General features: G+C 46.9%; 1 protein-coding gene across 7 annotated transcripts in view; it reads left to right on the forward strand.

Annotated features, from left to right (window-relative positions):
- Positions 1–15,334, forward strand: part of LOC134073172 (protein MTSS 1-like) — a 42,142-nt gene that overhangs the window by 23,192 nt on the left and 3,616 nt on the right. Inside the window, exons 4-14 of one of the 7 annotated variants that reach the window (XM_062530155.1) lie at positions 4,300–4,384; positions 4,954–5,045; positions 5,526–5,600; positions 8,787–8,944; positions 9,775–9,882; positions 10,092–10,189; positions 10,671–10,884; positions 12,794–12,910; positions 13,323–13,607; positions 14,215–14,373; positions 14,684–14,843. In XM_062530155.1, coding sequence (XP_062386139.1) covers positions 4,300–4,384; positions 4,954–5,045; positions 5,526–5,600; positions 8,787–8,944; positions 9,775–9,882; positions 10,092–10,189; positions 10,671–10,884; positions 12,794–12,910; positions 13,323–13,607; positions 14,215–14,373; positions 14,684–14,843 — 1,551 coding nt within the window. The remainder of the gene's footprint in view (positions 1–4,299; positions 4,385–4,953; positions 5,046–5,525; positions 5,601–8,786; positions 8,945–9,774; positions 9,883–10,091; positions 10,190–10,670; positions 10,885–12,793; positions 12,911–13,322; positions 13,608–14,214; positions 14,374–14,683; positions 14,844–15,334) is intronic. The other 6 variants (XM_062530156.1, XM_062530160.1, XM_062530157.1 and 3 more) reach the window with 6 other exon arrangements.

A 15,334-nucleotide genomic window follows, 5' to 3' on the forward strand; every position in this document is an offset into this window, starting at 1 on the left:
CTGTGCAAGCCCTGCCCATGCCAGCTCCCCAGACAGGAGACGGCGCGAGAGAGAGAGAGAGACAGAGACAGAGACAGAGGAACAGACTGAGAGAGACAGACAGACAGATGGAGAGACAGAGAGAGAGAGATGCAGACAGACGAGAGACGAAGGGATCCCTGGATGGAAGTCGACTTCCACAAACACGCAGAGACACGTACAATAAACATACACACTGAGTATATCTGAGTATCAGCACACACACGCGCGCGTGCTACGCTGACCTTGACGCGCTACACAAGTCACATTAAAAAAGGCTGTCTGATCATGCTCCCTGCATGGAATAAGAGTGTGTAGAATGTAGAATAGGAGAGGAGAAACCCAACACGCAGACAGGCAGACCCACAGACAGACTGTCTGTCTCTAGTCAGAAGAGGCACTTACTCCTGCGTCAAAGCAAAACAAGAGTAGGAGGATAACACTGAAGTAGTATGATTGTGTGTACGTGTGTGTGTGAGAGAGAGAGAGAGAAAGAGAGAGAGAGAGACTGAAACAGGGAGGCTATGTGTGTATGTGACTGTGTGTGCCAATTCATACATGGGAGGGCGACGTGTAGAAAGAAAAGAGAGGGAGAGAGAGAGGTTGTGTGAAAGACAAGTGCGGGGAGCATGAGGGTGTGAGTGTATGTGCGAGTATGTGTGTGGTGTGAGGAGAGGGAGATAGAGGGAGAGGGAGAGAGAGAGGGAGGGAGAGAGAGAGAGAGAGGAGGTGTTGCTGCAATGCAGTGCTCGCCACAGGCCCCCCATGTCACAGCTATTAATAAGGAGTGCTATTCCATACATCAGCTACTCAGGAGGGATCCTTGGCAACCAGAGCCCAGCGCCAGCCATATTTATAGATTTCGGGGTCAGAAGATTTGAGGCGCGCACTCCACGGGCTGGGGCTTCAAAAAAAAAAAGAGGAGGGGAAGAGAGAGAGAGAGAGAGAGAAAGAGATAGAGAGTGAGAAAAAGAGAGAGTGAGAGATGAGATAGAGGGAGGGAGGAAGGGAGAGGGCTGAGAGACAAACAGTAGTATCAGACACATCAAGGATTTCATGCTCCTGGTACTTTCACTCAAGTCTTCCACGGCCTCTAATTGAAACCATAGACAAACCAAACACAGCTGGAAGAGAGGTGGGTCCCAATGGGGCCAGAGCACAGAGCTGTGGTGGGGTTTTTGGAAGACTGGAGAGATGAGCTTTTTCCCTCTGTGTGTGATTTTTTATTTTGTCTGCTAGCGAGAGCTACTGAATTATGGATCGCGTGTCAGAAGAGAAACTCAAACACGTGTGATTCATAGACACGAAGAAAGAGATTGAAAGAGAGAGAAGCAGACAGTGGCTGCGAGTGGCTGTATGTGTGTGTGTGTCTGTGTGTGTGTGTGTAAAAAAAAGAAAAGAAAAAAAAATCATCATGGCACAGCACGAACACATTTGTATTGACTGACTGTCTCCATGGCAACCAGCAAGCATCATCAGGGAGAAAGATTCTGTGTACCTGCTGCTCTCCTCCGCGCTCCAGCAGGAAACTCATCATATCTGACAAGACACGGAGAAGCCAGCTGCAGAAAGCCAAACACCTCGCTCACTCACACCTCTCCCTTGACAGTTAGCTGTATATCTTCATGGCGAAGCCATGTTTAAGACCAGACCAGGGCAGGACGAGGGCGAGGAGAGGAGGAGGGGGTGTGTGGGTGTGGGTGGGGGGGTTCAGCCTCATATGACAGAGAGACCCCTCACCCACCCCATCCTCCCTCCCCCAGCGCCCCTGCAACCCCACCCCCCACCCCAAATTGTATTCATCCATAAATTAGAATTAATGAAGGAATAATGGAGGTCCATTATCCACGCACCGCATGGAGGGGAACTCCAGCAAGCCAGAATCCCATGTTTACACCCGCACCTGAAGAATGCTCACCTCCCAGACGTTCTTTTTTCCCTTTTCTTTTCCTTTCCTTTCCTTCTGCTTTTTTGGGGGGTTTATCTCACATCATGGAAGGTATGCAGGCCGTCTCCTTAAAGATATCATATCAGAATAGTTCTTCTTTCTGTGCCTGAACAGAAACATTCTGGCAAAAATGAATCTAAAACATGAAATGCACTGAGATACGGCCTTGGGTGAGCGAGGTCATTGGCCTTGCCTTGATTGCTCAGCTGTTGATAACCGCCGCCAGGCTTGTCTTGTGCTTGTGGGCGAGGGAGCCGAATTGGACACCCGGGCCTCCAGAGCGATGACTTCAGCCGGCGGGCTCTCGAAGTATGGCCTGAATGTCGGGGAGTGTTCCAAGGCGGATCAACGGCATAGTAGCCCCCCTCGCCTCGCCGCCGGGTTTGTAAAACTTGATGGCACCCCGCTAATGGGCCTGCCATAGAAAGCCCCCGACCCACTCAAGGACGTGTAGGAGTGCCAGAGAGCAACAGAAAAGAGAGAGAGTCAAAGAGAGAGAAGGGGGAGAGAGAGAGAGAGAGAGAGAGAGAGAGAGAGACAGACAGTGAAAGAGAGGCAGCGAGTTGTAAACAGAAAGTGTGCTCATCCTCCTTGGCCACAGTTGCGCGTATGAGCGCCATTCACGTGGATTAAGGGCTAGGTTTCACTGCAACTCAACACCCTCGGCTGCCAGATTAAAAATGTATGACTTCTGCATTCACCTTCACCAACCCTGACCAGTGAACCGCCTCAGCTTCGGACTCGGCCTCTACCTCGACCTCGGCCTCGCAACAACAAACACCGCAGAGAGCCCAGACTAGCCCCCATTGTCCCATTGTTCCGCCTTGGGTCCTGTCATTTCTGAAAAGGCCATGATTGAGATGGGTCCTTTCGGAGAGCGAAGGCGGCGAGAGAAGGAGCCAAAAGAAACATGACTAAATTATACAGGCCGGGAAAGAAAGAAATAAAAGGAGCCAGGTCATGTGACAACACGGGAGCCCCCTGATTGGTCAAAATCAATTCTTCATTGATATGGGCCTTTGTTGCGATAGCTGTCTAGGAAGCGAGGTCATGTTAACAGTTCAGTGGGCTTGCCGTCTTTGTTCTGGAGCTCAGCCATATTGGGAGGTCACCGCAGTCACAATGTCACACTATTGTCTTCCCGTATGATACGCGGCATAAGATATAGATCGCCCCTGCAGGTTTAGAAATGTCACCCCCATTTGTTTGTTTTTTTCTTTTCTTGTACCACCATCACTCATCATCCTCATTTCTGGCCAAGCTGTGGAGACTCAACAGTGATAAATTCCTTCAGTGTGTGTGTGTGTGTGTGTGTGTGTGTGTGTTTTCTCAAGGAGTGATTTTGGCTGCCAAAGGAGTGCAGAGGCTGGGGAACAATACCTCCAGAGGGGGTTACAGTCCCAGTCAGAGAGAATGTGGCCATCTGTGGCCAAGGGGGCCTTCCTCTCCTTTCCTCTCCTCTCCTTGTTGCTGCTGCTGCTGTTGCTTGGCTCTGGGAACCACTCTGTTTGGGGTGTTGGAGAGAGAGGTGGAGGGGTGACTGTTGGGGTCTTTGTTTAACAAGGGATGCCTATTTTTCAAGGAATATTTTTTTTGTGCAGCAAACATGTTCTGGCACTTCACACTTCACATACCCACCCCCCCCCCCACACACACACACACACACACAGCCCCTCCTCCTTCTCATCCTCTGTTTTTGCCTCTGCCCTCTCTCCTCTATCCTTCACTCACTCTCTCTCTCTCTCCCTGTCTCTGTCCTGCCTGTCTGGAGCGATGAGGTCATGGGCTTTGTTTGGTTTGCTCTAAAGAGCTCATGGTCACACTTAAGTGAAGGCTCTTTGGTGGAGGGGAAGTGAAAGGGAGTGGGGAGGGGTGTGTGTGTGTGTGTGTGTGTGTGTGTGCCTGTGTGTGTGTGTGTGTGTGTGTGCCCCCCCACACACACTTCCATTCTCCCCATGACTGGATGCCAAATGGGATGGTTGTGTTAAAAGTGGTAGCACGATGCGAAACCACTGTCTCAAATGGACTGTGTGTCTATCGAGCCTGATCTTTCACCTCTGTCTTACCTTACTGTTGCTGTACAGCCTCTTATACAGCTAGCATTACTATGACCAATGGTTTTGCATAAGTAAGTGAGACAGCAGATCTATAAACAGGAAATATAACTGGGTCTAATTGGTTAGTTATCACAAAGATTAGAAACACGCCTAAATCACAGCTTATTTGTTGTGTACAGGGCCACAGTCCCACAGGTTGTTGTGGTCTGGCATGTTTAATCTTGTAACGGATCGCCTGCGCTTGTGTTTGAAGGAGCATCTGTGCTCTCGTTTCAGGAGGCACCAGGGACATCGGATCAGCCCTCACCAGGATGTGCATGAGGCACAGAAGCATCGAGGCCAAGCTGAGGCAGTTCTCCATGTAAGCCGCCCGTTTTCGTTTCCTCCTTCAGAGAGATGAGATAACTGGGGCTTTTGTTAAAGACACACAGACAACCACCGCAGAAAGAGATGTAGCCTCTGGTTTTTCTCCCACACACAGCACATTGTACACTGTACACAGTACACACACACACTCACACACACACACGCAAAAGCACTCACATACACACACACACACACACACTCACGCTGTCTTGAGAACAAACAAACACACAACATACTGACCTGGCTTAACCTCAGCTCTGTTCTATGCATGCCACACATGGAGATGTTAGGGCACGATGCTAACACTGGGTGGAATGCTTTACTTTGGTGCTAAAAAGTCAGGTTTTTCCCACGTCATTTTTGTGACAAGGATCTTGAGCCACTGTGACTTTCTCACCGGACACATGCACAATGTTTCTGTTGTAGTGCGCAAACCACCATCCAATTTTCTATTTATTTATTTATTTATTAGAGAGGAGAGAAACGGAGCTTTGTGCGATAGTTTTTGTTGCTGTAAAGCATCTTGTGCTTTTGGGATGACATGTGTCTGAACTCCCCCCTCAGGGTGTTTATCGACTGCCTGATCAACCCGCTGCAGGAGCAGATGGAGGAGTGGAAGCGGGTGGCCAACACCCTGGACAAGGACCATGCCAAAGGTGGGCGCCGGGGAGAGAGCTCGCATGCTCACTAAAGCACTGCGCTTTCACCACTTTTAGGGATTTAACATTTATATTTCATTCCAATACAAATCTCTAATCTGTAATTGTGTTCACAGTAAGGCTGGCCTATAGGTATTCTTCATAGAATATTTTCCTGTAATACATTAATATACTGCATTAAGTATATTGTATGACTTATTGCTCTATGATTCATTTTCAGTAATATACATGATGACTTGTTCAATAAGTAAGAAAGAAATGTACTGTATTCAGCAAGAGAGAAATCTTGTATCAGGAACTCTAAGCTCTCTCTCTCCAGTACACAGCAACAAAGAATCTGTGTTTAAAATCATCAGCTCTTTGGATGGCTAGAGCAGCAATGCATTCAAAAAAGTGTGAATTCATTCTTTTTTTAACACTACCCATAGTCTGCACAAAGCACTGCAGTGGTAAGACCTATTGTGTTTCCCTGTGCAGAGTACAAAAAGGCCCGACAGGAGATCAAGAAGAAATCCTCTGACACGCTCAAACTGCAGAAGAAAGCAAAGAAAGGTAATAGGACTGCAGAGGCCCACTGTCTGTTTTTTTGTGCACCAAACTCACAGTATGTGCCGGTACACTATAAGCAAAGTCGACCTAGTTTAATTTGTTTTGTTTTGGTCCTGTTTTCTTTTTGCTTTCTTTTTTTTTTAAGGCCAGATGTTAGATAGAGCATTTGGTATTTTGTTTATTTATTTTTTTAAGCTCATAAAGTGTGTTCACATTTATCTCAGATTTAAAAGAAATGTTTAATTTAATCTGTATCAAATATTTGGCAACATCACTTAAACAACTCTAAAGCAGAAACATAAATCATAATTGATGTAGAGGCTTAAGCTTACCGGGCCATTTCTTGTGTGGGCATCTGTGATATTAATTTATCCGATGCCCAAACCATTCTCCTCCAACAAGTAGATCTTAGTGGCTTCTGTTTTCAGAGCTTAGAAGATTTTGTAACAGATATAACCCACTCAAGAACTGGCCCTGTATTTCTGAATATGAAACTGACTGAAAATATTTTCCTCTTTGCGCCACTACGCGCCATTTTGCATCCCACCATGCCCCTGTACTTTCCAGCTGATGTGTTTGGTAAGTTTGTGTGTCGCGGTTCTCTGTTGACCTGTCGACCCCCCCGACCCCCAACCCCCCAACCTTCTGTGTGGTCCTGGAAGAAGTCCTTAAGTGCAGATCTTGGAGAAGCCCTCAATTTTTCAATTTGATTAGGAAAAGATTCTTCCCCAACCATTTGGCTGATCCTGGATCTGTACTTATGGGTAACTTCTGCCAACACCAGTCCAGTTTTTGGTCACATTCCTCACAGTTGGCACATAGCCCCAATAGCCCCAAGAGTTACAGTCACACTGCTACCATTCCCTTGACTTTTCCCTTGTGTGTGGCATGACTGCCTGTCACGACCCAGGCATGGGCCTATGTGTCTATAGATAAGTATGAAACGATAGACATTAACTGATAACAAAGCACAATCTCAATCGAGTGAAATTGCACAATTCAGGTCTTGTGTCATACTCAACAGGTTATCCTTGCTTGATCGCTTTCCTCAGAATGCGTTTATTACACAGGATCTGGTTTCTTCTAAACCGCAGTGGGATTTGTACCTGCCAAGTCTCCACACACACTCTTCCATAAATTACCTGACTTATTCCCAAAACATGTACACAGTAAGAACACTGCTCTTATTGTAAATCCTTAATTCTACTTAACTCATATGATATTCAAATAGGAGAGACAACCCAAAACATTTAACCCAGCAAAGTTGCATGAGCATCTGTCAGAACAGTACATGTAGTAGAATTTAGTTTTACAGTATTCACAGTATATGTCTGTTATACTTCATGTAATTGCATGGTAATCGTAGGGCTCAGTGGTGTGACAATGACATCAATGTGTGTGTGTTGAGACAATATGAAGTGTCATCATATACGTCAATGCGGTCTGAGTGAAAAAGAATGAAGAAAACACACATTATCTAACAGAATACAGCCCTCAGTATTCTAAGCCCTCACTTTCCCCAGAATTGTTTTGGTAAACTTTTGTAGACACTGAGAGTTATATCATCATGAATGGATTATTGTGGCTCCAGACTCTGCAGATCGCATAAATTTGCTGTCTTGTATTTTACATTCCAACCTGAGGCCGACCTTAGAAACGGAGAGTTCTTTGGACTGACCCTTGAGGAACCCCGTCTGTGGTCAGCAGCATACAGTAGCAGGAAGGGCCTGTTATTTTGTGCAAAGGGAAAATCCCAGCACAGCTCTGCATGCAGTTAGTGAGGAATGGAGAGCTTCGTCGAGAATGTACTCCCTTGGTAGACGTTAAAGCCATGTGGGAAACGTACTGGTGTGTGTATGTGTGAGTGTCTATGCGAGTACAGTTGCACTTCATGCGACGGCGGAATTCCTCTTTCCCTGGAAAATAAGATAGCCTTGCCTCCACCGCATAACTGCTGCTGGCTCGGCTGTGAAACTGAAAACTTTAATTGTATGTTTACATCTAGAGGGGCCTTTCACTTTTTGGGGTCGGGACCAAACAGTCTTGTTTTTTTTTTTCTTTTTTGTTCTCTGTTTTTGTTTGTTTTTTCCCCCTCTCTTTTTCAAAACTCTCCAGCTTGTGGTTCCCAGTCACTTGATAGGTTCTTATCATATTCCCACATTCTGCATTCAAATGGGCTCCACGCAAACATACTGCCACCTCAACCTGTCCTTCTCAGCTCACCTACCACGGGAACGTCACCAGGAGACAGCCTGTACACTGTACAGAGAGATATAATGAGGGAGTACACCGGGGGTATGGCCACTCAGTATCCACTTTCTGTGCAGACATTGCATAAGTGCGTGTGAAGAGATACAATGCTGCTCTGTGACACAGTGTGTTTCCTGCCTCGGGGACCCTCTCTTCCCTCAAGAGTGTCTGATCTTGCCCGATGCTGCACGGCAAGGGTGTGACCCTGCTCCAAGCCACCAACCGGTTCCACAGCTTGACTCGAATTTGCTCTTGAACTTCGGGAGAGGACATCTGCTCAGACAGAGCAGCAGCTGACTCGTGCACAGTGAAACTACGTGCACTGAGGCGATGCTGAAAGGGCTCAAATAAATCTTAATAGTGTAGCGGAGATCAGTACCAAATTCCTTTATGTCTGCAGACCATTGCCTTTGGAGTGTGAGGAACACCGTCAAGAGTACAGGACGGAAGTCATTTGACTCTAACGCAAATATTGGGATTAGTAGATTAGTCATTCCTTGCGTGTGTATCTGTCATAGGAAAATCTGAGTCAACAGTTAGAGCAGGTGTCATTCATAGGCAGGGCCACTGGTTCTAGACCAATGGATCTGTTTGTGCAGGTCCCTTGCAGGTACAATGTAATGCATCTTGGAGTCTATCAAGATATTGAACCCCCTTTCCCCTGAAAAAGTATGCCCTTTGTCCGCATGTGTGTGATCCATACTAGAACATATGAGTAAGAAATAAGTCACACCATATTGAATAGTTTTAAGTCACATGATGTGCTGTCTTGACACAAAATGTATTTCTGAGAGAATGTAAAGCACTGTGCCATAACTGACAAGCTGCATCTGAAAAAGTATAGTTTTATCGTATACAAAATTGCATCAAGGCAGAGACGCTGTGTCGTAACCATCACAACACCGGCTGGTTTTTTTTTTCATTATTATTTAAACCCAGGCCGCGGGGACATCCAGCCGCAGCTAGACAGCGCCATGCAAGACGTGAGCGACAAGTACCTGCTGCTGGAGGAGACGGAGAAGCAGGCGGTCAGGAAGGCGCTGATCGAGGAGCGCGGGCGCTTCTGCACCTTCGTCACCATGCTGCGTCCCGTCGTGGTGAGTCCCCCCTTCATCCACTTCCTGGTTGTCTGTCTCGTCTTTTTTTTTCTATCCCCCTCTATCACACTTCAACTCCAACCCTTACTCAGTAATTCTCCTCAAACTCTTTTAAATGTTCCCTCTCTTTGACACTCAATTTCCTCTCCTCTTCAACTCCTTATACTAAATGCTAAATAGAGGAGTCCTTCGTGTCCTCTGGTTGTCTCTTCCTCTCTCTCTCTCTCTCTGTATCTTTCCATCTCCCACTTTCACTTTATATCTCCTTCTTATTCAATCATTTGTTTAATCGATCTTTTCTGCCATGCTCTCCTCATCTCTTTCTCTCTTTTCCCTCTCTGTATACAACACTATGCCTCGTCGCCCATTTCTGACCACATTATCCCTCAGTCTATTTGGTAAAAAAGGGAAATAGTTAAGGTGGAGAGAGAGATGGTTATTTTCCTTCAATGTCTTGTGTCCCAATCTTCAAATTCTGCTGGAAGCCAGACTTCTGCTGGAAGCATCATGGAGTAGAAAATGGACTGTTAGTTGATGTGAATGCTGCCTATTCTCTGATAATCAGCCATCTTCCCCCCTCTGGCTTGGAGTGGTGTCCTCGGCTGTTTTTAGAGCCATGTGACATTCTTTCTGGATGCCTCTGGAGTTCTCGTGTTACTTAATGCTTTGAACTCTGCATATGTTCTGTCAGCTAGAACACAATCAATGAAAGACTAATGCATTGTGAAAACACACAAGATGACAGATGTATGTGAATGCCCTGAGTGAAAGGTACAATTTAAGTGTGTCTGTGTGTGTGTGTGTGTGTGTGTGTGTGTTTGGCCCATCAGGAAGAGGAGATGTCCATGCTGGGAGAGATTACCCACCTGCAGGCCATTTCTGATGACCTTAAGACACTGACCATGGACCCACACAAACTCCCCCCCTCCAGCGAGCAGGTCTGTCCCCCATGCATTTGTCCGTCTCCCTATCTGGCCAATGGCCATTGCTATTAGGCAATTATTTTAGGCACTACAAAAACACCACTCACCCACCCAACTTCCCAATTAATGTTACCCAAAACAAATGAATATGCCTCTTTTGTAGCCTGTGTTGCTTGCTGTTTTTCCAAATCCAGTTAACTAACGAGGCAGCTCTGCTCCTACAGGTAATTATAGACCTGAAGGGCTCCGACTACAGCTGGTCCTACCAAACGCCCCCCTCCTCTCCCAGCACCACAGTGTCCAGGAAGTCGAGCATGTGCAGGTACAGAGACAGGCCGGTGCTCAGCACTGCAGCACGAAGGGTTAAACTGGGCGGGTTCAGAGGTGGATCTGCATCACTGCCTCCGTAATTCAGATCCAGAGATATCATGATTTATTGTTGCACTATCTGTTCCCTAATGGAAATCAGCAGTCGTTGTATCTCTTAATTTGGTTTCATCACATTTTATTACACATTGTATCTTTGGCGACCGGCATCCAGCATCTCTATGCTGCAAGAGTGATTATAATCCTAAAGGGCCCCCTTGTGGTCAAAATTAGTCATTGCAATGCTGTTGGACAGTTGTTTTGCATACTACAATGTGATAATGTCTTATACTGTGTCATACAATACCACATTAACACATTTTGATGACTTAAATTGTTCTATGTTATTTTGTTGCTTATGTTCTATCATTCCCCCAATCCCATCTCTTTCCTTTCTATCACTCTATCATCCCCTCTATGTGTGCGTTGTGTCTCAGCAGCAGTCTGAACAGTGTGAACAGCAGTGACTCGCGCTCCAGCGGCTCCCACTCCCACTCGCCCACCTCCCACTACCGTTACCGCGGCTCCGCCCCGCCCCAGCAGGGTCCCGCGCGCCTGCCCAGCGTCTCCTCGCACGACTCCGGCTTCATCTCCCAGGACGCCTATCAGTCCAAGTCCCCGTCCCCCATGCCCCCGGAGACCAGCCCACAGGTAGGATCCTCGGCCTGTCAATCAAACACCCAACAGAGAGTAATCTAACGTTCGGTTCAGGCGTAGCCTAAAGCTACAGGGGAAAGGTCAGAGGCCATCTGACCCAGGAAGAATCAATTGGTCAATTTCATTACCAATTCCATTCATTAAGGGCCCGTTCAAAGTAACATTGACCAGTGGTCGCTGCAACATTGACCAATATCGACAACTTATGACTGAATAAGTGATGTAAGTGATGAAATGGCAAAGCTTCAGCTGAAATCCACATCCAGTCTCAAGCCTTTATATGGCTCAAAATAAATGGAATAGATAAACTGTAGTGTTGTTTGTATTTACATTCTTCACAGGAATGTTCTATTAGCCAAGCACAGCTGCAGGTTCCATATAAACATCCGGTTCTGAACACAGTTATATGAATATTTCACACTCACACAGACACACACACTCGCAGCAATCCATTCACATCAGCCTTTGTCAGAACACTTAGTTGTTGCTAGGTAACACTGCTCGTTAGACGGCACAGCCGTGTTGGAGCCTCGGCAGTCGGGAGGCTGGGCAGGGAGTACTGGATGAGTCACCGACCCGCACCGACCCGAGCCGCTCCGACACAGACACAGTCCAGGACAGCGTCCATGTCCGCCTGTCCCCCACACACACAGCAGGTCACTTCACCACTGACGCAGGGGCCTGGCGAAGCATCTAAACACATCACAAACATATCCTACTCTCATGATTTCTCATAGTAGGATACTCGTTCTAGTGCAATGCAATGCATAATAACTGAAGCATATTCAAATTTTTCATGCTAGTTTGTTGCAATTATTCTAGAAATAATTGAATGACTGGATTCCACTGTCATTGGTTTGTTGGTACTGCATGGGTAACAAAGCCATATGGCCACCCAAATAATACATCAGGTTTGTGTGTCAGTATATTGTTTGTTGTTACTGCAAACTACAAAGGACAACAAAGCGCTTTGGTTACTGTATGTGCTGTTTATGGTTGGCCTCTGTGCTGCCATAAAAACACTGGGGCATGATAGGCATCTTAATGATTCCCGAAGAGACCTATAATCAGAGCACACAAGACACATCTAATAAAAGTAGACTTGTCAGTGTCAGTGTGATTTTGTGTGTGTGTGTGTGTGTGTGTGTGTGTGTGTGTGTGTGTGTGTTTGTGGTTGGTTTCACTCCACACTACACACTCTGCCACAGGGCACAGTCTCAAAGGGGTCCGATGTGCTTTCTGCGCATGGCTTTCTCAGTGTTCCTCTCTCGTGCTCTCTCTCTCTCTCTCTCTCTCTCTCTCTCTCTCCTTTATTCTGGCCACGTTTTCTTGCTTATGCAGCTGAAGGTTTGTGCTGAAGTGCTGCTTTCTGCTCTGCACATGACTGACCCCACTGGGTTGCATTCTGTTTCCACGGGCCCATGCTAGAGTCCGCCTCTCGGCCTCTCTGCTCCCAGTTCACTGTGCCATACGCCCTCATGCTGCTCTCACGCTGTAGCTGTTTTAGTGTTTTTCTTTGTTCCTATTCAATTTTGAGTGCTATTTTTTTCTTTAAAATATCTTTAACATACTTCTTCTGTCTTTTTGTCTGTGTGTGTGTGTGTGTGTGTGTGTGTGTGTGTGTGTTTTGTCTCGTCACCTTCCTTCCTCCTTCATCCCCCTCTGTTGATTTCTCTTGATTTCTGCCAATCCTGGTGCATCCTGGTGTGATGCTGCTGCTGTGACCTTCTGTCTTCATGTCTCTTCCCGTGTGTGCTGTCAATGTGCTGCCTCTCTGGCCTCTGTGTGTGTGTGTGTGTGTGTGTATATGTGCTGTCCCTTCCTTGCTCCATGTGTGTGTGTGTGTGTGTGTGTTTTCTGCAAATCCAATCCTGTGTGTGCGCTCTGCATGGCTGTGCTGTAGCCCTCTTCTGAGTCCAGCTCGTCGGACGCCTCTGAGTCTGGTCAAGCCAGCAGCGAGGGCAGCCCACAGGGCCCTCAGGGGCCCACTCAGCCTGGCCCCAACACTGATGGGGAGAAGGTGACCAAACTGGCCTCTTTTACACACACACACACACACACACACACACACACACACACACACACACACACACACACACACACACACACACACACACACACACACACACACACTGCACTTCCGGTCGATCCATTTTTAGGTTCACAATGTTGTTTTAGTCCCTTATATTTGTTCATTTTTTTGTGATATGACCAAACATGGTCAACCCTTATTATACAATGTTCAACATTGTATTCATTCGACATTATTGATTTATGTCTAATTTGCCTTCATGCATCACTTCATTGTAAAATGTTAAGTTTTGTCAGTTTTAATTTGGTTTTACATGTACTTTAAGTTTGATCCTGAGTTATTCATTGTTTTCCCATTGTGTCTGTTTTTATGTTATTTTTGTCCCATCCCACTCATTCAGTTGTCAAATGGCTACGACCATCACAGACCCCCCGACTCGCCCTGTCTGCGTGAGGAGGAGTGCTCCCTGGAGCAGTACCTACCCCTACCACCACCCGTACCCTCCTCCGCCTGCCCCACCCTCTCCCCAACCACCATTATCACCACCACCACCACCACCCCGACCTCCCCTTCCCCGGTGTGGCCCTGGTCTCGCCCAAGCTCGTCCATGATGAGCGACTACCCCCCCTACTGCCCCCTGGTCCCGGGCATGATGCCCTTCTCCTCCAGAGTGCCCAGCTGGAAGGTTTGTCCGTCCTCCATCTCGCCTCTCATCTCCTTTTTTCCCTCCTCCTCCTCCTCCTCTTCCTCGTCTATATGTGTGTGTTCTTTCTCAACAGAGTCTGCTCTCTCTCTCTGTCCTCAAAGTAACAGCACTTAAAAAAAATGGCACTTTCCGTTCCCGATACAGGGAAATCTGTGCAGTCATTCAGCTATTTTAAACTCGTCTCCTAGGCTACTAATAGCATTCATTAGCAGCCATTAGCCCCAGCTGATTAGTTCCAGTTACTCTGGTTTGTGGGAGACACGGCCACATGAAACCTTTTGTCTGTTTCCGGCAGGTCTGGCTTCAGTGAACTCTAGAGAAAAGTAATAAAATATTCTATCCTATCCAAGATTTCTTGAATATCAACCGAACTTTAGTCAGCTCCTCTAACCACATTTTAGTGGCGTGAATAAATGAATGGTCTCTGGAATTCGTGCTATTTAATATTTTTGCCAGTTTCTCAAGGAAATGGGTATCAGGACTTGCTTCTCAAAAACAAACTAACCACAATATAATAATGGGGAACACACACACACACACACACACATTAATGAAACCCTCTCTAAAGCAGTTTGTGTGTGTGTAGGACTGGGCTAAGCCTGGGCCCTATGACCAACCCATGGTGAACACGCTGAGGAGGAACAAGGAGAAGCGGGAGCCCACAAGCCCCCTGGCAGGAGAGGCCAGCACTGCAGGGGAGGACCCACAGAGACCCAGGACCATCAACCCCTCCAGCCTTCCTAAGGTAGACCATCCCACCTTGGTGCATAGCAGTTTCAGCTTTGGATCATGTTCAATTTGAATGTCAAATGTGCCTTAATCTTTTGTACTCCCATTTGAATGCTTATTATATGTTAAGTATGAACACATTGGTGTGCCGACCTATCTGAACCAGATTATCTGTTTTGGGTTTTTTCTCATCTGCGTAGCGCAGTATTGATTCTAGTGCAGGGCTGAGTCAAAGTAGGTGGACTGCGCCCTCTAGTGTTTAACTGTATGTTTTCATGTGCTTGTGTGTGTGTGTGTGTGTGTGTGCGCGTGTGTGTGTGCTGCAGCAGGAGGATGCAGAGGCCCACGAGGAGCTGGCCATGGCCCTGAGCAGAGGCCTGCAGCTGGACATCCAGCACTCCAGCCGAGACTCCCTCCAGTGCTCCAGTGGCTACAGCACCCAGACCAACACACCCTGCTGCTCTGAAGACACCATCCCCTCACAGGGTACACAGATACTTTACACCAGGCCTATTCAACTAGCGGCCCGCGGGCCAGATGTGGCCCGCTTCAAATTTCCTGTGGCCCGCGTGTCTCGTCATGAGAATGAACTCGCTTTGACGGGTGTGCATAGATCTTCATATTGGCGAGTAGCGCACTGTCGGCCCGCCCCTATTGGCCAGACTAATTCTTCCAGTTATCTTCACTCAGAGAACACAGCACATCACTACACAAACTGACATTTCCAAATGTGTAACTAGTTTTAAATGTTATCATTAAATGTTGATTAAATTACGATTTCTTACCGCCAAAGATTCTAAACCTCGAGCGTGTGCAAAATCAAAAATGTTACAATCATACCCGGTCTCCGTTCCTCCGAGCCCTCGGGAAAAGGAGCTGTGGTTTGTAGAGAATTGCCTCTTGACTTTATATTCCTTCTTTACAGCGATGGATTCGTTGCACAATAAACATGAAAGTCTCGTAGGCCTACTTGTTGC

This window comes from Sardina pilchardus, chromosome 24 (genome assembly GCF_963854185.1).
Source record: "Sardina pilchardus chromosome 24, fSarPil1.1, whole genome shotgun sequence".
NCBI lineage: Eukaryota > Metazoa > Chordata > Actinopteri > Clupeiformes > Clupeidae > Sardina > Sardina pilchardus.